The following is a 25,391-nucleotide window of genomic DNA, read 5'->3' on the forward strand; positions in this document are numbered from 1 at the left end:
TTCATCCACTTGAAGTGAATAGGTATCAACCTGTGTTAATCTACAAACACAAGGAGAATTATCTTTAAAACTAGTTGAGAAGAGGTGCTCATATTCAGCTCATCTTTGATATCTAATCTGAACAGCGGAAAAGTTCAGTCTGGTTTGTTGATGCCGCCGACAGCTTCAGCAGTGAAAATGGGAGTGTGTCTGATATTTTGCCTGCTCACTGCCTCGCCTTTTGTCTGTGACAAGCTTGAACTCCAGCTCTCATTGCAGGGTCTATCATTTCTAATAAAAGGCTTAAATGAAGCACAAAAGAAAGAGACAAGACAAAAAAAAAAAAAAACTAGGAACTACAGAACTAAAGTTAAGTAAATTAATTCACAATATCTCACATTCTCTGTCTTTTTTAAGATTGTATCTGTGCTCAGATGTGTAAAAGGAAAACACCACAAGATATGGCTCTAAAGCGCATTATTTCCTGATACTGCTAATTAAACTGCTAGCGTCATTAATTGGTTTGAAGATATCTTTGCACTGAGTTGGAGACATCTTAAGCCCAATAAAAGATAGCTTCAACTCAATTACAGATATCCAAATGCCGTGGCCCACAATATGCAATCAGGATCTTCTTTTTTGTGTGCAATAGTAAATGCCCTATAACTCAAAGATTGCGCTCTTTTTACTTCCAAAGTTTCCTTTTATCATGAAAAGATTGTATGCGTGTCAATGTGCCAGTGTGTTTTTTAATCCTATTCTTAGTGGAGATATTATACGTAGCTGTTAGGGGAAGGGTGGGATGAACAGAGTGGAGAGGCATGCTGAATTTTATTAGTAATTCATTTGAATGTATATGGTATTAGTTCTGCTCTTTGCTTTGAGTGATACTTGTAAGTCTTTATTTTAGATTGTAATCGCATATATTTTAACATGGATTGGAGGAGTGTGTTTGCTGACAGATGGTGGAGAGTATTTGCACCAGCAGTGATGCATTGATTTCCATTCTCCATTCTCTTCACAAAGGGAAAAATCTGTCTCTGTAAAGTGACTGACCTTATTAAGTGCCTTAGATTTCTACAACTGTAGGGCAACCAAACTTTGCCCTTTTATAAATGAAAAAAAAAAAAAAAAAAAAATCTAAACACTTTAAAGGAGTAAATTCCTTGGAGATCGTATCAACCTAACTTTAGAAATGCTCCTCATATTCAGTTTCTTTTGACATTAATTCGGAATTCTTTTATCCACCAGAACTGCAAATGGAGATTAACTCTCAGTCGAGTAGATTATGTTATCACAGGTTGAACCACAAAGAAAGAGTTGGCTTGAAAGGGCGACAGGCACACTGTTTATTTAAGGTTATCTCTGAACCCAATTGTTATATGTGTTGGTATACTTCGTAGTTAAAGTGTTTGATCTGATCTTTGTCAGAAAGTAGACACAGAAACATTATGGTCAAGGTTTGGAGGAGGGCAAAGGGCAGATTACCCATTTAAATACTAGGTCAAAAACCTTGCCTGAATAGCCATTCTTAATGAGGATGTTTTTTTTGTTTTTTTTTATGTTTTGTATGAAAGTGGCAGATGGTGCTGCTTACATAATATAAATTATCCGATTAACTTTCACCTCTAGTCTTTTCTCTCTCTCTCTCTCTCTCTCTCTCTCTCTCTCTCTCTCTCTCTCTATTTATGTTTCTGCATTTTTAAATGTTTGCTTTAGTAAGTAACACTTCATTTATATAGTACTTTGGAAAATAGTGTTTACAAAGTGCTTTACAGAAGACATATATTTGGCCATAAACATCCACATACATTCATTTAGATGGAAATACAAGAAGATAAAAACATAATGAGATAACATTAGGGAGTACATAAAAAAATCATTAAAAAAACTGCAAACAAATAAGAGAATAAAATAAATAAACAAAATAAAATGCTAAACAAAAAGAGAAGATAATTAAAATATAAAATGTTTAATAATTTTTTATTATAGTAAATATGTTTATAAAACAAGTTTATGTATTTGCAGTCAGCATCATAACAATTCCAAATGCTGAATTTTTACAGGCCGGTGTGCAAGCTGTGGAGAGAATGTGGTGGGTGAGGGGACAGGTTGTACCGCCATGGATCAGGTCTTTCATGTGGACTGCTTCATCTGCATGACCTGTGGCTCCAAGCTCAGAGGGAAGCCCTTTTATGCTGTGGAAAAGAAAGCTTACTGCGAGCCCTGCTATATCGTGAGTGTGATCCATGCACACACTATATGCACACACTGTCACATTATTAAGCTGTCCATTCATCACCACCACAGTGGTCTTGTATTGAATATAAACCCGCACACACAACCACACACATCAAACTACTACCCGTTTTCCACCCTCAGGGTGCCGGAGCAGTTCCGTCCATTTCCTTTGCAGAAATGGATGTTCCGGGCCAGACAAACTGGCTCCACACCAGGTTTTTGAAACTTACTGGTCTCAAACCACAAACCGCTGATGTCAAATGCCAGGAGGCGGGATAATGTCTGACCTAGGGATGCTCCGATCAGGATTTTAACAGCCAATACCGATCAATAATCTTTTCGTCACCTGAACGGCCGATACCTATACCGATCATTTCACCTTTTATCAGGATCTCTGTCATAACTGGCTATATGTAAGCTTTCACACTGTCACTATTAACTGAAGTTTCCTTTTCCCAGTAATATCATTTTGCCTAGTTTTTGCTGACAAAAAAAGTTTAAAAAGTTAAAAGTCTTATTAAAAAAGCTTTTTTTAATAAGACTTCAAAACATGTATAAGCTAACAAAATATTCTCTATATTAAGATCAGAATGCACCAAAGCCCTATAAAAAAATGAAGCTTAGTGTCAAACTGAAGACAAACTGATAACCTTAATGTGACATTTTTGGTTATTGATTCATTGTCATTATTATAATAATAATAATTATTTCTATTTTATTTTTGCATTATATTTAATATATTAGGCAATTCATGGTATCTTAATATTGTATAGAGAATTATTATATTTATAAATTCCTTCCCTGCATTTTCATTTAGTAGGATGATTGTATTAATTGTTCATTTTTCACTTGTTGTGCTTGAACTTTAATGAGGTGAACACGTGCTCTCTCATGAGGGCAAGAGATAAAAGGAAAGCAGAGAAAGAGTGCATGTTTCTGGACTCTACAGGTGTAGCTATTGTTAATGCTGTTTAATCGGGAGATATTTAATAAAGATTTTTGAATTACACCACATCTTGTAACTCGCGTTATTACTGAGATGCCTACACCCGGCGGAGACTGAGAAGCTGCCGCCATGAACGATAATAAGGACCATTTCACAGCTCGCGCTCTTTTCCCGCACGTCTTTTGAGCGATAGGTTTATGCGATCGGCCGATACCGATCGGTGGCCGATCGATCGGAGTATCCCTAGTCTGAACCATGTAAAGTTTTCAAAAACAGTAACAAATAAGTTTTAGCAAGATTGACATATAACATTTTATATTATAATTTAATTAGCAAAACGTACACTCTAAACGCCAGATGCAGTGATGCGACACGTGCTCAGTTGACTGACATTCCGTTGCTATATACTGTATAGCTGTATGTCAAATCTCCAATGTTAATCTCTTTAAAGAAATTACTGACGGAAAGTTTTGTTGCCGTTTTAATTTTTTTTTACTTCGTCAATGGTAACGAAGACATGACGATAGACATGTTGTGATGATAATCAAGCAATTTTAATTAAAACATTTGGTTGACCAAAATATGACAAGAGAATATATATTCTGCAAATATTAACAATTCACTAACAATACATTTTTAAAGAAAAATCTAGAAATAATTATTAATCAATTAAAGTAAAAAATGTTGTCATTTTGCACATTAATGTCAACTAAAATATGATATCTTTGTCAAATGAAATAATATACCATTTTGGTCATAGTAAAGTTGACTACAATTATGACATGATGAAATATTTACAAAATGTAAAGTACATTGTAGTGAAAAGACCATTTTTTATTTATTTATTATAACTAAAAAAATAAAAAATACTGTAAAAAAGAACACTGACTATGTTGCAGTGCACAGTGGTTCCGGACACTTTTTCCCCTTGTTCGTCTAAAATAAAATTAGATTTATTAAAAATATAATATGTGAAATAACAGCTATGTGTTGTGACCTAATCTGATCTCATCTACACACGGTCATACTGTTGGTTTACTCTGCCTATTTTTACATGCATATCCAAAAGGAAATACTTGAACAGCACTAGTTTGCATGCTTTTGTAGCTCTGGTTTCCTTGTCTTCATATGAAGCTTGTTTCAGCTCTCATTAGCTCCATGTTCTGAAGACTTGTCTAAGATCTGCCAGAAGCATCTGTTTCTGTGCAAAACCTGGATTTACGTTCTCTCAGAACTGTTACCAAAACTGTTCCTCTTTTCATAATCATTCACCTATTCCTGTCACACTCGTCATTCTTCCCTGTTGAGCTGCTTCACACTAGTTAGCTCGGTAGTCAAATCCATAAGAGGCATAAAGATTAGACAAACAGTGGCCTCGCATGCAAAGGACCGAGCGTCATGTTCAACTCCATCTCATTCATCTGATAAGCATTCACACGGGCAAATCACACTTGAAATGTTACACAAGTTTTAAAATCACATTAGAATGCCAGATAGGATTACTGTCCTTTGTAGATTGGAAACCAAATCAGGGCCTCCTTTCTCACCCACTATTGTCCACCTTCCTTTTTTGGGGGGCTGAAAATATCTGTTGAAAATTCTCCTATTTCCTCAGACAAATGGTAAGAGAAAGGGAAATTAGTGACAGTTACAGTAAGACATGGAAATTAACATTGTGAGCTAAAGGTTAGGATTTTCTTTTTCTGGCATGCTTTCCCACATCTGAGTGTTGTGCAACTACTACATTTGCTGGTAGACACTGTTTACCATTATTATATTTTTTTTTTTTTTAGTTCATGCATTGCAAAGCAGGCTTTTGTACTATTCTGTAGAGAAGCGAAAGGGAAACAGAGTATTAAAGCAATTTACTTGGTATCCTTGTCCTCAGTAATCCATCTGTTGGGTTAGAGAAAGCTCCACGAACATATATTTTATAAATACCAGCCACAAAATGCTAAAGGCTTTGATGTCTCACATTTGATGTCACAAACCCTTCCATGACTGTTCTACAACCACATATTTGGAAGGTCTGTTGATCAAATTAGTTTCCACTCAGCTGCCAGTGGCTTGAACTGTCTCAGCCATGCCTCTTAATAGAGAGCAAGATCTGTAGGATATTCAACCAGAGTGAAATATTGTTAGAATAAGGTCTATTAATTTTATTGGATCCACTTTGGATTGGATTCTATTTATTTGATGGCTCAGACAAGCCAAACTGCAGAAAAGTTGATAACTGTTTGACCAACCACTGTGGGAACGATATTTACTGTAAATCTAAGAAACATTCTGAAACCAGGGGAATCGGTCAGCAGCAAAAATAAGCATTAGCACATCTTACAAAGAAACCAGGCCATTCCTCAAACTGCCTGTTATTTCATCATTGTTTCCCGTTGCACTTGTGTTACTTCCATTTCCTCTGACACGTGTAGCCCACTTAAGTTTCTGTTGTGGCCAGAATGTTTCCCTATTTCTCTTATAAGAAACCACCGTATTACTGAGCCAGCAGCTTGTTGAGTGATCTTGCCTTTTATAGAGACAATGCAAATTTCAAAGAAGCCAGAATATTGTTGATATTACTGTAGGCAAGTTAAGTGGCCTGAACTATAGTGCTCGACCATTTTTCTGATGACCGCAATCTTAAAACTACCAAATGAGTACTAAATGCACTATTGTACTAGAGGTGCAGTTGTCAGTGTGGTTCATCCTGCCATAATGATAAATATGGAGGTTCACTTTATCCTGTTTTTGATCACTTCTGAAGGGCTGTTTGTCTATTGAATTTGGTTTACAGTAGATCTTTCTTTTTTTTTTTTTTTAGATCTTTTGCAAGTCCTACTTATAACTAGACCCATATTGAATCTGTAGGTACAGAATTCTGCAGATTTGGGGCACCTATCATTCACAAATTTAAACACATCCCCAGCCCCCTTACATGTTTGTTTAACCCTATAACACCGTTTGTATAAAATATGATACACAATGTTTGAGAACTCCTGTTTCACTGTCTGTTCAAGGATATGAGCCAAACAACCTATGGTATGCAAGTTTCACATGTTTATGGCACCATCTAGTGGTTATTTGCAGGGGAAAAATGGTTTTAATGTTTTAAATCGGTCAGTTAAAAAATGGTGGCGGAATTGCTATATGTTGGGATAAATGACAGCATATTTTAAAAGTTCAAGGTAACATTATAATTCAAGTTATTGACATTTTTTGACAATAAATAATTGCTTTAAAAGACTAGCCTATCAATGTTTCAAAGCACTATGATTAAGTTAATAAATTACTATGTTGAAATTATGTTTATCAAATTTAATATATTAGGCTTTATGGGTTAAATATTCCATAAGCACTCTGTTATGTATTTGACAGAAATGTATCTGACAGAAACTTTATAAAGTGTTGTATTTATAACATTATTGTTCTTTCCTCTTGAAAGATTAAATAGTAAACTTTGTTATAATAATAATAAAAAAATAAAAAATAAATTTTTTTTTATAAGTGTTAAATCTATAAGTAAATTATTATTTTTTTTTTAGAGGGCAAAAAGGTTTCTCAGATTTCAAATATGATAAATATGAAATATGACATGCTGTAATAGACAAATAAATGATATAAATAAGAAATACGAAGAAAAATATGAATGTATATGATATACATGCCTCTACATCCTTTTATCTATATAGAAAAGAAACAGGACAGTCAAAATATTATAAGGAAGATTACTGAAATTAAACTTGATGCAGTGATTATACAGTATATGATATTAAATATGATATGTGAAATACAATATATATTAACAAATTTAGTCAAAAGGACAGGAAAACGTTTAATTAACTAATATTGTAGAAAATAAATATTTAAATGCTGTGGAAGAAAAAAATAAATAGTAAAAGCACCCAATGGGAAACACTCATCTGGGAAACTATATGGAGGAAAATTTACCTCTAAAGCCTAATGTATCAAATATGATTCATAAAATAAAACAAAGAACATGTGCAAATTTCTTTCTTTTTTTTTTTTTTTTTTTTTTTTTTTTAAGATTTCTTTTTATATTTTGTCTAATGGTACTAAAAACAGTTTAATGTCAAAAAATAAAATAAATATTAATAGAATTTTCTGACAATTCTTTCATATGTCAGTCTTTACAGGGTTAAGTAATAGTTTAGCTAATTTGATTATGTTTTCAGCAGCCATTAAGACTATAGTACTCTCAACTCAGGCCAAATCCACACTATTAGTTTTCTGTTTCCTAACATCAGTGTTTTCCAAAGTATGCAGAAAGTTATGGGGCCTCACCATGTTTAAATCCGTTCCACAGATTTTCCAGCAAAATCAGCGAAAGAAGTACATATTCTGCTTTGGCCTGCTCATAACAAGGTTCCATCCTCACAACATGTTGTGCTTTATTCATTATATACACTTTGGGTAATGAGGATCTGTTTGCTTACATGGCAGTTTCAGGGGTAGTTGATGGGAAATGCCAAGTTCTCCACATTCTAACCACTTGTGTGAACACTGAGGTTTCACTGCCTTTCTTGGTTGCCCAGTGCTCAAGAAAGGTTGGGCAAAACAGAATCCAGGCATTTCCAGAAGTGTCACCATCCCCAAACTACCTCACCAACTCTTACAACCTTTCGGCAAACCATCATCTACACTTGCCATTGTGCCTTTGGCACAGTGCCAGCTTGGAGTCAATACACAGAGTACAGTTTGAGACAGCCTCATCATTGAATATTCAAGGGAGCAGAGGCAAATTGGAAATAACAGATCTTGCAAGGCTTCTCTTTGTTGCTTATTTCAACAGCATTGCTGTATGGAAGATTGGTTTTCTGACTGCTGCTCTTTTTTGGATATGAAGGTCACTTGATGAGTGATCTTCTAACTATGTGCTGTTCCAGTGCTGCAAACCACAACACAATATACTGTGAGACACCCGGTTCTGTTGAGTTTTAAAGCAATAGTTTTATAGTTTTATTTTTTTATTTATTTTTTCATAATTTACTCACACTTATATCATTCCAAACACGTATGACTTTCATTCTTATACAGAACACAAAAGATTTTTTTTTTCTTTTTTTTTTTTGTGAATATCCATCTATCTTTTCAAAAGTGTCATTTGTGAGAAAGTCTTACAGATCTTGAATGGCATATTTCGTAGATTATGACAAAGTTTTCATTTTTGGGTGAATTATTCCTTTAAAGTGATTGGAAATGGGCCAAAAGTAACAGAAATGCAAAGTAGTATATAATCTTTGTTCCAAGGAATATCGTCAGACTGTTATGTCTGAGTACAACTTCAACATTTGCGTCACTTAAACACTGACCAGCTCTCAGAATGATTGTGCTTGTCTTCCTCTGGAAGTTTTCCAACTTGAAACCATCTGTTAAAAAGGGCCGGGATAATTTAAGAACTTTATTTATGCATTTCATCAGCATAAATGTTCTTCTGGCACAAGATCAAAAGGATGGAAGAAATCTGAATTTCTTAATGAAAGTAATTTCTTCTTCTTTTCTCCTAATCCTCAGGGTCATACGCCTCTGTGTGATTAGAGAATGAACATGAGACTTCTGTCTCTATAGAGACATGGCAGTCCCCCAGTGAGCTAGGGGAAAACTTCAAATGAGGCCAGCAAGTCCATCTAGGAATCTTTTAAGAAAGGAGAATGCACATTGTACATTATTTAGCAGTTTACTGTAGTTATCTGCCTGCTCATATTTTTAATAGGAACTGTGTGGGCAAAAGCAGACACAGGGTCATAACATTCATATTTTCATTGTCCCTATGTAAACATCTCATTTACTGCTCTGTATGCCACAAGAGAGACAAAATGAGAGAAAACCCACCATGTATCTAACATCATTTATTTTCTTACAGGATAAAAAATCAGTTGCCTTAATGTTCATTTTAAACTCTCATAAACTGGTGATCTCTTACTGAACATCTGCATCTTAAATGGAGTCTAAATATCTTGGGTTCATAACTGACAGTGTTATTTAGAGTGTTTATTGAATACATAGAGTGTGGATAACGTGAGAGAAACAAACTAAACAGAAATATACCGTGTTCCCCTTTGTTTAGTAAAAGGAAAATTATATCAACCTGTTGGGCCATGAGTTTTAAACTCTTATTATAATTTTTCATAATGTCCTTATAGTAGTTCAGCTCTTCATTTTAGGATTACACATTTTTATTCATCTTGACTTCAAAAGTCCTCTTGAAAGTCATCTTGTCAAAAGGTATATCTACTGCTTTCTTTCCTTATTTTAAGAGGAGTAAATTTAATCTATTTCAGATTCTGTGAAGAATCTGTTACATTTCATTCATATGTATTATGCATATCTTTTATATTTTTGTCCGATTTGTCTTATACAGTATGTCAAGTCACCCTTTTGGTAGACCTATTATGTCTTTCGTTGTACAAAACATGACATTTAAAAAGACTATAAATGATCAGACTCTAGACAGTAGAATCTCTGATGTTATTGATGTTGTATATGGTCTATTAAGCTAGTAATAGTAATATGATTTCAGTTTTGAAATCATAAAGACTCTTTGCAATGGCACGTGTCACTTGACACACTTTTAATTTTTTCCCATCTTATACTTACACAGAAAATAATAATTATTCGATATATTCATATGCAACCAACTATAGTAAAAATTGTATTTAATATGATTGGGGGGGCTAAAGACTATCCGACAGTGACATCCAGTAATGTTTAGCTTTGACATCAAACAGGAAATATGAGACAAAGTGTTAAAATCTATTATTTTGCATATTCTTTGGAACAGCACTGATAGTGTTAGCATGTTTCCGCCTCTTGCTGATAGACAACACAGAACTTTTGAACAGCACAACTAGATATCATTCATTCCTTTCAGTAACAGACAGGAAGGATTCTCTGTAATCTCCCATCTGCTTTGTGCTCTCCCATCTTCTTATCACACTTCTTATGTGCTCTAACCTCAGCAATGCAACTGACCCACAAAACATCATGGCAATAATCTGTCTTTGTGTGCTGGCTTTCCTTGGCTCGACCTATCATTGATTTATCACTGCTTGTTTGAATGTGGTGCAATACAGATAAACTTGTTCACAGCTCTATTAATCCCCCACCACCCCCCACCCCCCCTTTTTGCATGAAGTGGTTTCTAATCCTGTTAATGTTACATCAGTGTGTTTTCACTTCTTATGATACTTTGTAAAGCAACAGCTATGATGTACCTCTGGTACCCATCCTTGGACCCTTTTAGTTTTCAAATACATAGTGTAATCGAGGCTCTATGTGGGGAATTGAGTGTGACATATGCTGTACTCCACCAAAAACTAATTTAAACTGCATTGTGCTTATACTTGTATAATTATTAGGCAAATGCTATTTGCACCCTGGTGCAAATAATGGTATATGCTATTTACACCCCAGTGCAAATAGTGGCAGATATTATTTGCACCGCAGCCCTGGTGCAAATAGTGGTAATTGCACATTTATATTCATTTTTATTTATTATTTTATGTAGTATTAAAGGAAATATTAAGAGTGAAATCAGGAAATCGGATGGGAAAAACAGTGGGACAAAACATGGATTCAAACCGTGGTCGCTAGGACAACACTACACATTCACACTCCGTCTTTACACCCCACGCCACTGCAGTGACATCTATTGGTTAGTGTGTCGTATATTTCTGTGGTTCCACCAGAATATTGGGGTGCAAATAGCTGCCCTGTGTGGCAGATGCTATTTACACCAGGGTGCAAATAGACACTCAGAAATTATTATGCACGCATAAGCTGCACAAATTTTGTGACCAAATATTACAAAAATTGAGAGACTACATGGAATATTTGTACCATCTAGAAAAAAATATTAATGGTCACTTTATGCATCATGTACCCTTGTAGTCATATAGATTCTTGAGCCTCTCCACTAATACTTGTACTTCACTATTACTCATTTGCCATCTCACTACTGTCTTGCAGAGGGGTGAGTCAACTGTTTTTATGTACAGTCAACTGCACAATAATCAAAGTTAAAGGACTGTGGATTCTGCCCAGTATTTATGCTAATCCTGTTGGCAAATATTTTGTCAGTTCATGCACAAAAACTCCAAGTTCAAAGTTTACACAGTTGTACATATTCTCATTTGTTCTGCAGTGAAATTTCCAGAGCCACTAAATAATTCTTCTGCCTCTTTAATCCCTTGTTTATTCAGTCTGTGTGATGAGAGTTTGAACGTACTTTACAAACAGGGGTTTTGAGGGGAAAGTTCAGCATCTCAGGGTTCTCTGTGGATCTGTGTGATTAGTAGTGTTAGTTAAAGAAAGACGTTCCTGAAAACTGCAATGCCATAAAACACTATTAGGGAAGGGGCACTACTTTGGAGAGAACAGCAGTGTAACAGCAGCGAATGGGAGAGTCGGTTTACTGCTGTCGCCTTCGGCTTGCTCATTGGGTTCTAAATACAATTGTTATTTCATTATTTATTTTTATACACACTTCATAATCGTATTTAATCAAACTACACAATGATGACTCTAAGACTTTATAGATATTACGGTTTCATTTTCTGTTAATGCATGATTTTCTGTAAAGCAGCTTTGAAACAATGTGTGTTGTGAAAGGCGCTATACAAATAAAAATGACTTGGCTTGACTTGACTGTGCTGTGTGTTGTTTGTATGCAAATGAACAAATAAGGCCTCTCTCAGTGCAAAGCTTGTTAACTTGTACAGTGTTTCAAACTGTGCAAAAAAGGATTTGAAAACCCTTACAGTTTAGAGGTAGGGCTTGTGCTGTACTTCACTTTTTTTGAGATTGACTTTGCTCTTTGGGGCTCCAGAAAACCCAATGATGTGCATGTAAAAATAATAATAGAAATAATCTTACTTTCACATTCTTTTAACACTTTACTCTGATCTAATCTAAACCCTGTTTACAAGTATTATTTAAGCTGTATCCCTCTGCTTTACAACAAAGTATGCACACATTTTTTAGAACTGTATCTTTATCCATTTAAGAAATGTTGTTTCTGTTTGTGGTTAATTTGACCCCATACAAAAACTCATGGTTAAAATAATAATAATAATAATTTAATGCATTTATTTATGTTTTCTATTTAAGTTATTATTCTTTTTTTATTTTTTTTTAATGGAAGACATTTAAAGGTGCAGTCAGTAACTTTTGTCTTTGAGTCATCTTGGACTTACACTGACACCTAGCAGCTTGGAAGCAGAATCATTTAAAATCAGTAGTTTCCAATTTCAAATGCCATTGTAGAAATGTAATATTCACAGTCAGCTATGATTACTTTAATCAATGAGTTAAAGTGTTAAATAAAAGGATGGTGACTGAGATTAAGCGAGTAATATTTGGCTGGTCATGTGATTCTAATATGGCAGCCCCCATGTGTGGACCCTCTCCATGTAGAATAAAACTGCTTTTATAAGGATACTAATATGACTGGATTCATCATTTTAATGTGAGTGGTCATGATTTCCTACATATATTGCAAAATTATAATTCATGTCTGAGTGCACCTTTAATTCATGTTCCAGTTTAAATTTTGTTTAAAATATGTTTTCAAAAGATTAGGAAAAGTCATGAAGTATCAACCTGTTTTCAAGCTATTAAAATGGCCTTGAAGTCTCTGAGATCCCAAACTAAACTTTGAGGTTAAGTGATTTTAAAATAATTATTTTAATGAAATGCAATAAATATTTTGATCACTTCCATCAATTCACAATTTGGACTTTAAAAGAGACATGGAGAATTTTTTAGTGGTCACACAGGTCAAACGTCCCCATAGTCAATGGACACACAGTGCAGCAGACTGCACAGCTGAGACTAAATTTATGTGTCCTCTCTGGGTGAGTTTGTAGGATGAAGCACATTATCATAAATTAAGAGCTTTGTAGAGAGAGTGCTAGTGGGGGTGTGTTGCAGAGGCTTCTGCTGTGCTTGTGGCTCTATCCCCCAGCGCAAGATCAGATTTGACATGTGTTTACTCCTCTACATAAATATTTAGGAACACAAAAATTCTCTCTGGCTCAACACTTTTGCTCAACTCTTTGCTCACGTCCCCTATGGGCCAGTGTCTATGTCACAAACTGTTACAGATATTTATCAACTCAACAACCTTATTCCCTCTCTTGGCCTTTCTGCCTCTAGTTTGGGCTCATCCAATGTTTCAAGCACTGATGCTGTTAATTGTAGGGCTACAACTGAACTTATGGAGATGCAGAGTTGGAATGTGATGCAGTTGTGACTACCTACCTACAATTAAAAATGAACAGCAGTGAAAATTAAATGTGAAAAGTGTGAACAAAGTGCAAAAGCCTTAGTTTATCAATTAATGCTTAAAGGTTTTTCATTTTCACCCCCAAAAAAAAAGACATTTCTGACATAATGTTTCACCCTCATATCGTTCTAAATCCATATGGCAAAACACAAAAGAAGATGCATAATAAATATCATGGACTGTCTTCTCAACACAATGGTAGTCTCATTTAAAAGCTTAAAAAGCACCCAAAAGTATAGTAAAAGTAGTTCATGCAACTCGTGAGCAATATTCCAAGGCTTCTGAAGGCATATGATAGATTTGGTGAGAAACGACACAAAATTTAAATCAGTTTAGTGGAAATATTGATGTCCGTTGTACGTTCATGAGCACTATGAGTAAATTGCTCACAGTGACACGTGTGTTCACATGAAAACTGAATTAGTTTTGTTTGTAATGTTTTATTCTGTCCAAAAAAAATTTTTTAGGTACAATTTAAACGAATAGTCCACCCAAAAATCTTAATTATTTAATAATTTACCCTCATATAATTTCAAACCCTATGGAACACAATTGGAGATCTTGGGCAGCATGTTACCCTCAGTCACCATTTACTTTCATTGTATGGGAAAAAGATGCAATGAAAGTGAATGGTGACTGAGGCTTACATTTTGCTTAAGATCTCTTTTTGCGTTCCACAGAAGATAAAAGTAAAAAGTCGTATTGGTTTAGGCAAGTAAATGACAACATTTTGGGGTGAACCATCCCTTTAATATGAGAAATATGAGATCTGATTAGATTTACTACAGTAATTTCTGGGTTAATCAGATCACTTTTGACCAAATTTACTGGAGCTAATTCTTAATTGTAAAATAAACAATACACATTTTACAGCTCTATTAAATTAGTTCTTAATCCAGGTTCAAAAGAGAGGGAATAGAACCTTGCTGTTCAGCAGCAAGGGGTACATGCCATTTTTTACTTGTAACTTGCCCACTGCTGATCAGCTCAACAAGACTAATGGTTAAGACAGCTTTCATTTGTGAGATAGCCCTGTTCTTTTGATGCAGGCAAACTGCAGGGCTGAATGGCATTGTGGTTAATTATGTGGGTAAGGTGCTATGTTTGTGGCACCCTGCAGATCTCTTCCCTGACTAAACTTCTCTATTCCTGCCAAGCAGCTCACGTTACTGCTGTCAGAACCCTTAATTGCCTGGGGAACTTAATTAATTGGAGATCATAATTTCTGGTAATCGGGCATGTTTAACGCAGTCCCCCTTCCCCATCTTTCCCAATCACTCTTACTGCATAATTATTCAGACAACTTGCTGCATGGAGGCTGGTTTAAATAAATGGCCAGGTCCCTGTGGCCTGCTTCATTATTGCCTGATTTACTGCACACTCATTGAAAATATGGGGAGAAATGCAATCACCATTATGAGATTTCACATTCAAAATTTGTTTTCATTATTTACAAACACATTTGATAAGATGCATCTTTTAACTAAGACGCCTAACAGTAAGTTCCCATGAAGAACAACACTCAAAATCTTTAACTGGTTTCATGAATATTGCCTTGAAACTTGTTGATTTAAGATTTCAAGGCATTATACATTATAGTAAATTGCAAAACTTAATATCCCATTTAAGTGGTCCAATTGGACAAAATCATGCATAGTTTCAAGTTTACCAACACATGGAACTGTGTGCTTATGGTTATTATGTGTTTGCTTGAGTAAATCTGTTTGTGTAGATTGTTGAAACACATTGGCCAGGTTCCAGGCTGTGCTGAGACATTTTCCTTGGGTGGCCCAGTGAAGGGGCATTTTGCCCTGTGCAGCAGAGGCTTCTGGTAACGGATGTCCTCTGATGTCTGCATCCTGCCAGGCAGACTGTGCCACAGTGCCATCCAGTTGGGCCAACAGCCATGTCCATCATTGCTCTGGAGGAAGGTGATGACACACCAGGGTTTAGGAAATGTTCACCCTTTCAAAAACAATGCTCCTCACTAACAATTACATGTACACACAATAAAGTTTGAGCATAGTTTATTGACTAAGGCTAAAATAAAAATGTTTTTACTTATAGGAGTAGACTGAACTGTGGCTATAATACTTAGTGAGGTAAAATTTTTTACCAGAATTTTAAGAAAGTTCAGAAGTTGACACGTAACATGTCCATGAGCTTTTTTTCAATTTATTTGAGATTTTTTTTTCTATTTAATTATTATACACCATCAAAAAAAAAAAAAAAAAAATCTTTCTGGTACATTTTGTTCCCAGAGGAACAAAACATATAAATGTACCTTTATAGGTAAACGATAGGTCCTTAGGGTACAATTATGTACCCAAAACAAGTTAAAAACTTTCTTTATAAATGAGTTATGACTAACTAGAAGTAAGTCCCTTTAAGGGTACCACCCCATTGACGGCACTTGTATTTTTTTTGAGAGTGTATATTTACAAGGGAAAGTGTACGTTTTACTTAACCATAATTTCTTTGACATTTTTCCCCATTCAAATTTTTATTTTTCCCTTCACTATTTCATTTTAAATCCTATGACACACAATTATCAAAAGTACAAATCAGATGGGACCTGAGTAGCTCAGCGAGTATTGATGCTGACTACTACCCCTGGAGTCGCGAGTTCGAATCCAGGGCGTGCTGAGTGACTCCAGCCAGGTCTCCTAAGCAACCAAATTGGCCTGGTTGCTAGGGAGGGTAGAGTCACATGGAGTAACCTCCTCGTGGTCACGATTAGTGGTTCTCATTCTCAATAGGGCACGTGGTAATTTGTGCATGGATCGCGGAGAGTAGCATGAGCCTCCACATGCGGAGTCTACGCGGTGTCATGCACAACGAGCCACGTGATAAGATGCATGGATTGACGGTCTCAGAAGCGGAGGCAACTGAGACTTGTCCTCCACCACCCGGATTGAGGTGAGTAACTGCGCCACCACGAGGACCTACTAAGTAGTGGGAATTGGGCATTCCAAATTGGGAGAAATGGGGATAAAAAAAAAATCAGGGACTTAAAACAATTCAAGGAATGAAAAACAAAAAAAAAACTCAAAACTTTTTGCAGAATGTAACTGAAAACAAGAATGAAATCCCTCTATTCTGGAGTGAAAACATTATTTTTAAATGCTCATAACCGATTAATGACCGGTTAATTTTGTTCCAATAATTTTTTTCATTAACCAAAACCAAAGAGTTTATCACGGTACATTTTTGGAATTACACCGCTTCCTGTTTTTCAAAAAAAAAAAAATGAGGCTTCTCTCCTATTAGGAGAACATAAGCATGCACTTTGATTATGAAGGACACCGCTAGTTTAAAGACCAATGTTAAAAAAAATACAAATTTGGTCTGAAAAGGTGACGTTTAGTGCAAGCATGCCCACACAGTGTGTGCGTGCATACAGGAGAGAGAGAGATTAAGGCTATTCATTGATTTTAGGTGGCCAAATGAATATTTTAAATATTTTTGGGGATATACACTATATTGCCAAAAGTATTCGCTCATCTGCCTTTAGACGCATATGAACTTAAGTGACATCCCATTCTTAATCCATAGGGTTTAATATGACGTCGGCCCACCCGCTATAAAAGCTTCAACGTTTCTGGGAAGGCTTTCCACAAGGTTTAGGAGTGTGTTTATGGGAATTTTTGACCATTCTTCCAGAAGCGCATTTGTGAGGTCAGACACTGATGTTGGACGAGAAGGCCTGGCTCGCAGTCTTCGCTCTAATTCATCCCAAAGGTGCTCTATCGGGTTGAGGTCAGGACTCTGCACAGGCCAGTCAAGTTCTTCCACACCAAACTTGCTCATCCATGTCTTTATGGACCTTGCTTTGTGCACTGGTGCGCAGTCATGTTGGAACAGGAAGGGGCCATCCCCAAACTGTTCCCACAAAGTTGGGAGCATGGAATTGTCCAAAATCTCTTGGTATGCTGAAGCATTCAGAGTTCCTTTCACTGGAACTAAGGAGCCAAGCCCAGCTCCTGAAAAACAACCCCACAACATAATCCCCCCTCCACCAAACTTCACAGTTGGCACAATGCAGTCAGACAAGTACCGTTCTCCTGGCAACCGCCAAACCCAGACTCGTCCATCAGATTGCCAGATGGAGAAGCGTGATTCGTCACTCCAGAGAACGCGTCTCCACTGCTCTAGAGTCCAGTGGCGGCGTGCTTTACACCACTGCATCCGACGCTTTGCATTGCACTTGGTGATGTATGGCTTGGATGCAGCTGCTCGGCCATGGAAACCCATTCCATGAAGCTCTCTACGCACTGTTCTAGAGCTAATCTGAAGGCCACATGAACTTTGGAGGTCTATAGCGATTGACTCTGCAGAAAGTTGGCGACCTCTGTGCACTATGCGCCTCAGCATCCACTTACCCCGCTCTGTCATTTTACGTGGCCTACCACTTCGTGGCTGAGTTGCTGTCATTCCCAATCGCTTCCACTTTGTTATAATACCACTGACAGTTGACTGTGGAATATTTAGTAGCGAGGAAATTTCACGACTGGACTTGTTGCACAGGTGGCATCCTATCACAGTACCACGCTGGAATTCACTGAGCTCCTGAGAGCGGCCCATTCATTCATAAATGTTTGTAGAAGCAGTCTGCATGCCTAGGTGCTTCATTTTATACATCCGTGGCCATGGAAGTGATTGGAACACCTGAATTCAATTATTTGGATGGGTGAGCGAATACTTTTGGCAATATAGTGTATTTGATATTAAGAATTCATTTAGGGAAAAGATGTTATTTTATGTAGGCTACTGTACACTATGCTTATTATTATTTCAATCCTAAAAATTCTCCACATGGGAAAAAATTATATTGCTTATTTTTGCTTATTTTGGATAAGGCAAGTCCCTAATTTTAAGCTTGTCTTTCCAAAAACAGGTCCCTTGTTTCTCTTGCGAGATCTAGCAACATTACGACTGGTATATCACCCACCCTTAGCACAGAGTGCTGTCATTTTAAAATGAATGTTATTAACTGCTTTTTAAATAAGTTCTGACTATTACCATTTGGAAAGGAGGCTGCGGAATGCCAGAACCGTAAAAAAAATCATTTAAAAAATACTGTTTCTGCTCAGAATGAACCGAAATGAAAAACATTTAGTTTTTGGTCCCTGTTACAAATATTCCATGTTGTCTCTTAAATAATATGAGGTCATAAAAACTAGTTAAATGCATAATAATAATTATAAAAGATTTAGCAAAAGGTTTGTCCTGTCTGCCCCATATGATTGCAAGTGATTGCATCCCACCTTGCCTTCATCCCAAATTGTTAGATGAAAAGGAAGGAAACAGGCAGAAACTTGTTCGCACCAACACCTTTCTGGAGCTGCACCTCTGTATGGCCCTTACACTGGTGCGGCTGGCATGCATCTTGAAAGCGTTAGTGCTGCCCACGCTCTGCTTCTCACTGAAGTACAGAAGGCAATGAAGACAGGTGAATCCACCCTTCTTGTTTTACTTGATGTTCGAAGTACAGCAGCAAAGCATATGTTCTAAGCTTTCTTCCATCCTTTTCCATGAAATATTCATATCTGTCTGCATTAGCATTAGCAAGCTTCTAATTGAGTTCTGTGTATTCAGACATGATTAACTGGCTGGCATTCCTCAAAGGAGAGACCCAATTAGATAGCACTTGCATGAGTTGCTGTGCAACATCCCTCCTCAGACTGCTGTCCTTGTTTGTGTGGTTGTGTGTGTGCCTACCTTGTTGATATGACCAGCATTGCTGTTTAGAAGCATTTGTTGTGTTTTGGATGTTGGGCTCCAGCATGGGATATTGGTATGGTGGTGGCCCTACCTAACCAGCAAGCCTCTCTTGGTCAACTGACTTCAGCAGAATGACCTTGCTGGTTGACCAGCATTGTTTGCAACAGCAAACCAGCACCGAACCAGCATAAACCAGCTTGAACCAGCATGGAAATCCATGCAGGTCTAAGCTGGTCTTTTCAGCAGGATATGTTGTGCGTGTATCTACATTATGAAGCTGGTTTCAGCACTACCAGTGCCTTTGCTGTCATATAGGCATAACCAAGCAGAACACAGCTTATGAAGCCTGATTTTGTAGCTTTTCTCTTTCGGTCAAGCTTGCATCACTTCCTTACAGAAAATAATCTGACCCCAATTGACCTGAGATAGTGTCACTTCAAGTGCTGCCTGTTGCACTTTGTAATTTTGGCTCTGTTTAATATGGATCTGGAGCAATGTGTCTAGAGCACTGATATATATATATATATATATATATACACACACACACACACACTCGCGGCCAAAAGCTTGGAATAATGTACAGGTTTTGGAAATCGGTACTTTAATTTGCCAAAGTGGCATTCAATTGATCACAAAATGTAGTTAGGACATTACTGATGTAAAAAACAGCACCATCACTATTTGAAAAAAGTCATTTTTGATCAAATCTAGACAGGCCCCATTTCCAGCAGCCATCACTCCAACACCTTATCCTTGAGTAATCATCCTTGAGTAATCAAATTGCTAATTTGGTATTAGAAAATCACTTGCCATTATATAAAACAGAGTTGAAAGCTATTTGGTTTGTTAAATGAAGCTTAACATTGTCTTTGTGTTTGTTTTTTAGTTAATAGATGGTCATGTCTTAAGGTCAATATTAGGTAAAAATTGCCAAAAAGAAACAGCTTTCTCTAGAAACTCGTCGGTCAATCATTGTTTTGAGGAATGAAAGCTATTCAATGCTTGAAATTGCCAAAAAACTGAAGAATTCATACAAAGGTGAAAAATAGACGCCTCACATGTCCTCAGCTGACAGCTTCATTGAATTCTACCCACTCAACACCAGTTTCATGTACAACAGTAAAGAAAAGACTCAGGGGTGCAGGCCTTATTGGAAGAATTGCAAAGAAAAAGACACTTTTGAAACAGAAAAACAAAAAGGAAAGGTTAGAGTGGGCAAAGAAACATGGACATTGGACAACAGATAATTGGAAAAGAGTGTTATGGATCTTAACCCCATTGAGCTTTTGTGGGATCAGCTAGACTGTAAGGTGCGTGAGAAGTGCCCGACAAGACAGCCACATCTATGGCAAGTGCTACAGGAAGCGTGGGGTGAAATGTCACCTGAGTATCTGGACAAACTGACAGCTAGAATGCCAAGGATCTGCAAAGCTGTCATTGCTGCATGTGGAGGATTTTTTGATGAGAACTCTTTGAAGTAGTTTAAGAAGTTCTGAACATTTTTTTCAAATTGTAATAGTAATTTTTCACGTTATTAATGTTCTGACTATACATTGTGATCAGTTGAATGCCACTTTGGTGAATAAAAGTACCAATTTCTTTCCATAAGAGCAAAATCTGTACATTATTCCAAACTTTTGGCCACCTGTGTGTGTGTGTGTGTGTATATATATATATATATAAAACCGGTCAAAAGTTTTGAAATACTTACTCATTCTTTATCATAATTATTATCATTTTTTTTGTTTTTGTTTTTTCACATTTTAGAATAATAGTAAAGTCATCAAAACTATGGAATAACATAAACAGAGCTATGGGAATTATGTTGTGACTAAACAAAATCCAAAATAATTCAAAACTGTGTTATATTTTAGCATCTTCAAAGTACTCACCCTTTGCCTAGAATTTGCAGAAATGTACTCTTGACATTTTCTCAACCAACTTCTTGAGGTATCACCCTGGGATGCTTTTTAAACAGTTAAAACAGTTCTTTATTATTTGGTCCAAGTCATCAATTTCAAAAACATTTAAAAAAAGAAAAAAAATTTATTACATTTTAGTTTTATAATGAAATAAATTAATATAGTGGCACAATTATATTTTTGTCTACAAAACTAATTTCAAACATTTAAGCATACGCGATCATGAGAAACATTTCAGTTAAGTGTTTCAAAACTTTTGACCGGTAGTGTATATATCCTTAAAATAGTCCTTAAAATAGTCAGACTGTGATTTTTAAATTGCCAAAAATGCCTGGGATTTGCCTGTTTTCATATTGAAGCGCTCTCTGTAGTCATACATGGATACATGTCATAAATTACATGTCCGTTTGCCATTTAAACCTAGCGTATCGGTTTAGTTTGACTCATCTTTGCCTTGCTTGTCTCCCTCACTTTCTGCGTGCCCGCTGCGTGTGTGTGGTAGAGGAAGAGAGAGAAAGTATGCTCTGCTCAGTGAAGTGCACTTGGATGTTTGCAATAAATATGTCTCAGAATGTCTGCTTGTATCTTCTTACCTCAGTTTCAGTGCATTTGTTTACATTCAGCTGATCTGTTCGCCGATGAAGTTAGTTAGTTGTTCTGTTTGGTATAGATACACATAGTTGGTTCGGACTTTAAAGAAACAGGAAAAATTCCAGATTTTAAATAAATAAATAATTACATGTGTGAGACATTTGCATTGTAGGGATGTACAGGCAGATTTCAGATATAAAATCGGTGATTGAATGACTAATGTATGCTCAGATTTCCTATTAGGTCAATAGGCACATTGGAATGTTTGGGCATAGCAATATGGCAGCGCAAAGGCTTCACTGTTATGATGTCTTCAGCAATCCAGTTCTACATTATAAATCAGTGGTCTAGAGTTCTGTTGCTGAGTTTAACGGGCAGTCACACAAGACTTTGAGCATGTGAAATTATTTTGGACACCACAATGGACAGGATATGATGTCAAGCACGAGGACGTATGGTTTTAATGAACAATAAATGCATGCAATTAATTTAAAATGTTTAACAATTTTTTATTTTATTTATTTATTTTTTTTTATGCAGTTAACACACTGTCATTTAACAAGTTGACATCAGATTCTGATATTTTATTCAGCTCTTAATGAATTTTAAACACTGGTTGGAACTGGGCGGAACCTTGTAATGTGTCCGGAGTCAATTAAACTGACATACACACTGCAAACAAACACAAAAGTGATTCTGTGTGTGTTTGTCAACAATGATCAAGTGAGAAATGACCTCTTACAAAACCCAGATGGGAGGCAGGCAGACAGCATGAGGAAAGTTTGGGAGAGGAAATGATATGAAAGCAATTGAACAGGAATGGATGCTTCTTTCAGTTGATTCATTACAATATTTTGCAGTCTTTGCTCTGATAAACGGATGAAGAGAAGTGCAAGTATGTTTTTTTAATGAGATAACAGGTTGAAGATGCATCATAGTGCAGGCATCACCAGTTCTAAAATTTTTGTTGTTATTTACTCACCCTTATGTTGTTCTAAACCTTTATGACTTTGTTTTCTTCTGTAAAATGGACTCAAGATGGCGCCGAGTATGGCTGCGCAGTTTTTGTTTGTTTTGTTTACATTTCTTACGTTTTTTGTCTTGGATGTTGTCTGCCTTATTGTATACAATAGACAAACACTTTTGGACATTGGTTCTGCAATTGCACACCGGAAACTGGACTTCAAATTCCTCAATGCCGACCTGCTGTTTACAAACACGCCAGCGGAGCCCTGTGTCTGGGCTGCCCGACCGCAGAAACACAGAAGGAAAAGGGGAAATAGATCCGGTGTTCTCATCAGAGTAAGACATCACGGAAATCAACCCCCGCTACCCAGTATTCTACTGGCAAATGTTCAATTTCTGGACAACAAGCTCTATGAGCTGAGAGTGTAGATCTCTTTCCAACGAGAGACGAGGGACTGCTGCATTATCTGCCTTACAGAAACTTGGATGTCTGCGGAGATTCCAGACTCAGACATCAAACCCATGGGGTTCTCCGTGCACCGAGCAGACAGAGCGAAAGATCTCTCAGGTAAAAGCAGAGGTGGTGGTGTATGTTTTATGATCAACAAATCCTGGTGTGATCAGAGGAACGTACATTCTATCAAGTCTTTCTGCTCTCCTGATCTGGAATTTCTCATGCTTCTGTGTCGACCATTCTGGCTACTGAGGGAATTCACAGCGGTCATTATCACTGCTGTGTACATCCCGCCACAAGCCGACACAGACCGGGCACTCAAGGAACTGTATGGGAGTATAAGTGAGCAGGAAACTGTGCCCCCTGAGGCCGTGTTCATTGTAACCGGGGAGTTTAACAAAGCCAATTTCAAATCAATCGCACCAAAATACCACCAACATATCAGTTTCAACACACGAGGGGACCGGGTTTTGGACCATTGCTACTCTCCCTTCCGGGATGGCTACAAATCCCTCCCCCACCCACCATTTGGCAAATCAGACCACTCTTCCGTTATCCATCTGCCTGCTTACAGGCAGAAACTGAAACAGGAAGCACCCACCCTCAGAATGATCCAGTGCTGGTCGGACCAATCAGATTCTACACTACAAGACTGTTTTGATCACATGGACTGGGAGATGTTCCGGTCCGCCTCTGATGACGACATCGAGGTTTTACGCTGATAGCGTAACGTGTTTCATCAGAAAGTGCTAGAGGATGTTGTTCCGACCAAAATAATACGGATCTACCCAAACCAGAAACCATGGGTTAATAGCGATGTTCGCGCGGCACTTAATGCGCGGACCTCCGTTTTAATTCCGGGAACGCGGAGGAGCATAAACAAGCCAGTTATGCCCTCAGCAAAAATATCTGAGCAGCCAAACGCCAGTACAGGGACAAGATTGAAGGACAGTTCAACACCACTGACTCTAGAAGCATGTGGCGGGGAATTAATATCATCACAGACTTCAAAGGGAATAAAAACTCTGCCGTGAACACCGTTGCCTCTCTCCCGGATGAGCTAAATACTTTTTATGCTTGTTTCGAGGGAAATAACACCACCCTCGCTGAGAGAGCTCTCGCGACCGAAGCTACAGAGATTAGTTCACTCTCCGTCTCTGTAGCGGATGTAACCTGATCCTTCCGACGGGTGAATATCCGTAAAGCCGCGGGTCAGGACGACATCATCAGAGTGTGCGTGAAACAACTGGCTGTTGTTTTTATGGACATTTTCAACCTTTCCCTCTCCTTGTCTGTAGTCCCCACATGCTTCAAAATGTCCACCATTGTGCTTGTACCAAAGCAATCCAAAATCACTTGCTTAAATGACTGGCGTCCTGTTGCTCTGACCCCCATCATCAGCAAATGCTTTGAGAGACTAATCAGAGATTACATCTGCTCTGTGCTGCCTGCCTCACTAGACTCACTGCAGTTTGCTTACCACAACAACCGCTCCACTGATGATGCCATCGCATCTACACTACACACTGCTCTCTCCCACCTGGAAAAAAGGAACACTTATGTGAGAACATTGTTTGTAGACTACAGCTCAGCATTCAACACCATAGTGCCCTCCAAGCTTTATGTGAAACATAAATGGCAATAAACAGCTCACTGTACAGCTGGATCCTGGACTTCCTGTCAAGCAGATGCCAGGTGGTTAGAATGGGCAGCAACATCTCACCACAGACCCTCAACACTGGAGCCCCGCAGGGCTGTGTTCTCAGCCCACTCTTGTATTCCTTGTACATGACTGTGTGGCAACACACAGTTCCAATGCCATCATTAAGTTTGCTGATGATACGACGGTGGTAGGTCTGATCAATGACAATGATGAAACAGCCTTCAGAGAGGAGGTGCACACTCTGACACGCTGGTGTCAGGAGCACAACCTCTCCCTCAATGTCAGCAAGACCAAGGAGCTTGTGGTGGACTTCAGGAGAAAAGACAGAGAACACAGCCCCATCACATCAATGGAGCACCAGTGGAGAGAGTCAGCAGCTTCAAGTTCCTCTGTGTCCACATCACAGAGGAACTCACATGGTCTGTCCACACTGAGGCCATTGTGAAGAAGGCTCATCAGCGCCTTTTCTTCCTGAGAAGGCTGAGGAAGTTTGGAATGAACCACCACATCCTCACACGGTTCTACACCAGCACTGTAGAGAGCATCCTGACTGGCTGCATCACTGCCTGGTACGGCAATAGCACCGCCCACAACCGTAAAGCCAT

General features: G+C 37.6%; 1 protein-coding gene across 2 annotated transcripts in view; it reads left to right on the forward strand.

The window, feature by feature from the left end:
- The window catches only part of LOC127449647 (lipoma-preferred partner homolog), a 297,225-nt gene that overhangs the window by 251,883 nt on the left and 19,951 nt on the right, over positions 1–25,391 (forward strand). Inside the window, exons 8-9 of one of the 2 annotated variants that reach the window (XM_051713195.1) lie at positions 2,046–2,215; positions 2,362–3,787. In XM_051713195.1, the coding sequence (XP_051569155.1) occupies positions 2,046–2,215; positions 2,362–2,499 (308 nt within the window). In that variant the 3' untranslated portion in view covers positions 2,500–3,787. Of the gene's footprint in view, positions 1–2,045; positions 2,216–2,361; positions 3,788–25,391 lie in introns of those variants that run through there. The other variant, XM_051713194.1, reaches the window with a different exon arrangement.

Source organism: Myxocyprinus asiaticus, chromosome 12 (genome assembly GCF_019703515.2).
Source record: "Myxocyprinus asiaticus isolate MX2 ecotype Aquarium Trade chromosome 12, UBuf_Myxa_2, whole genome shotgun sequence".
Taxonomy (NCBI): Eukaryota; Metazoa; Chordata; class Actinopteri; order Cypriniformes; family Catostomidae; genus Myxocyprinus; species Myxocyprinus asiaticus.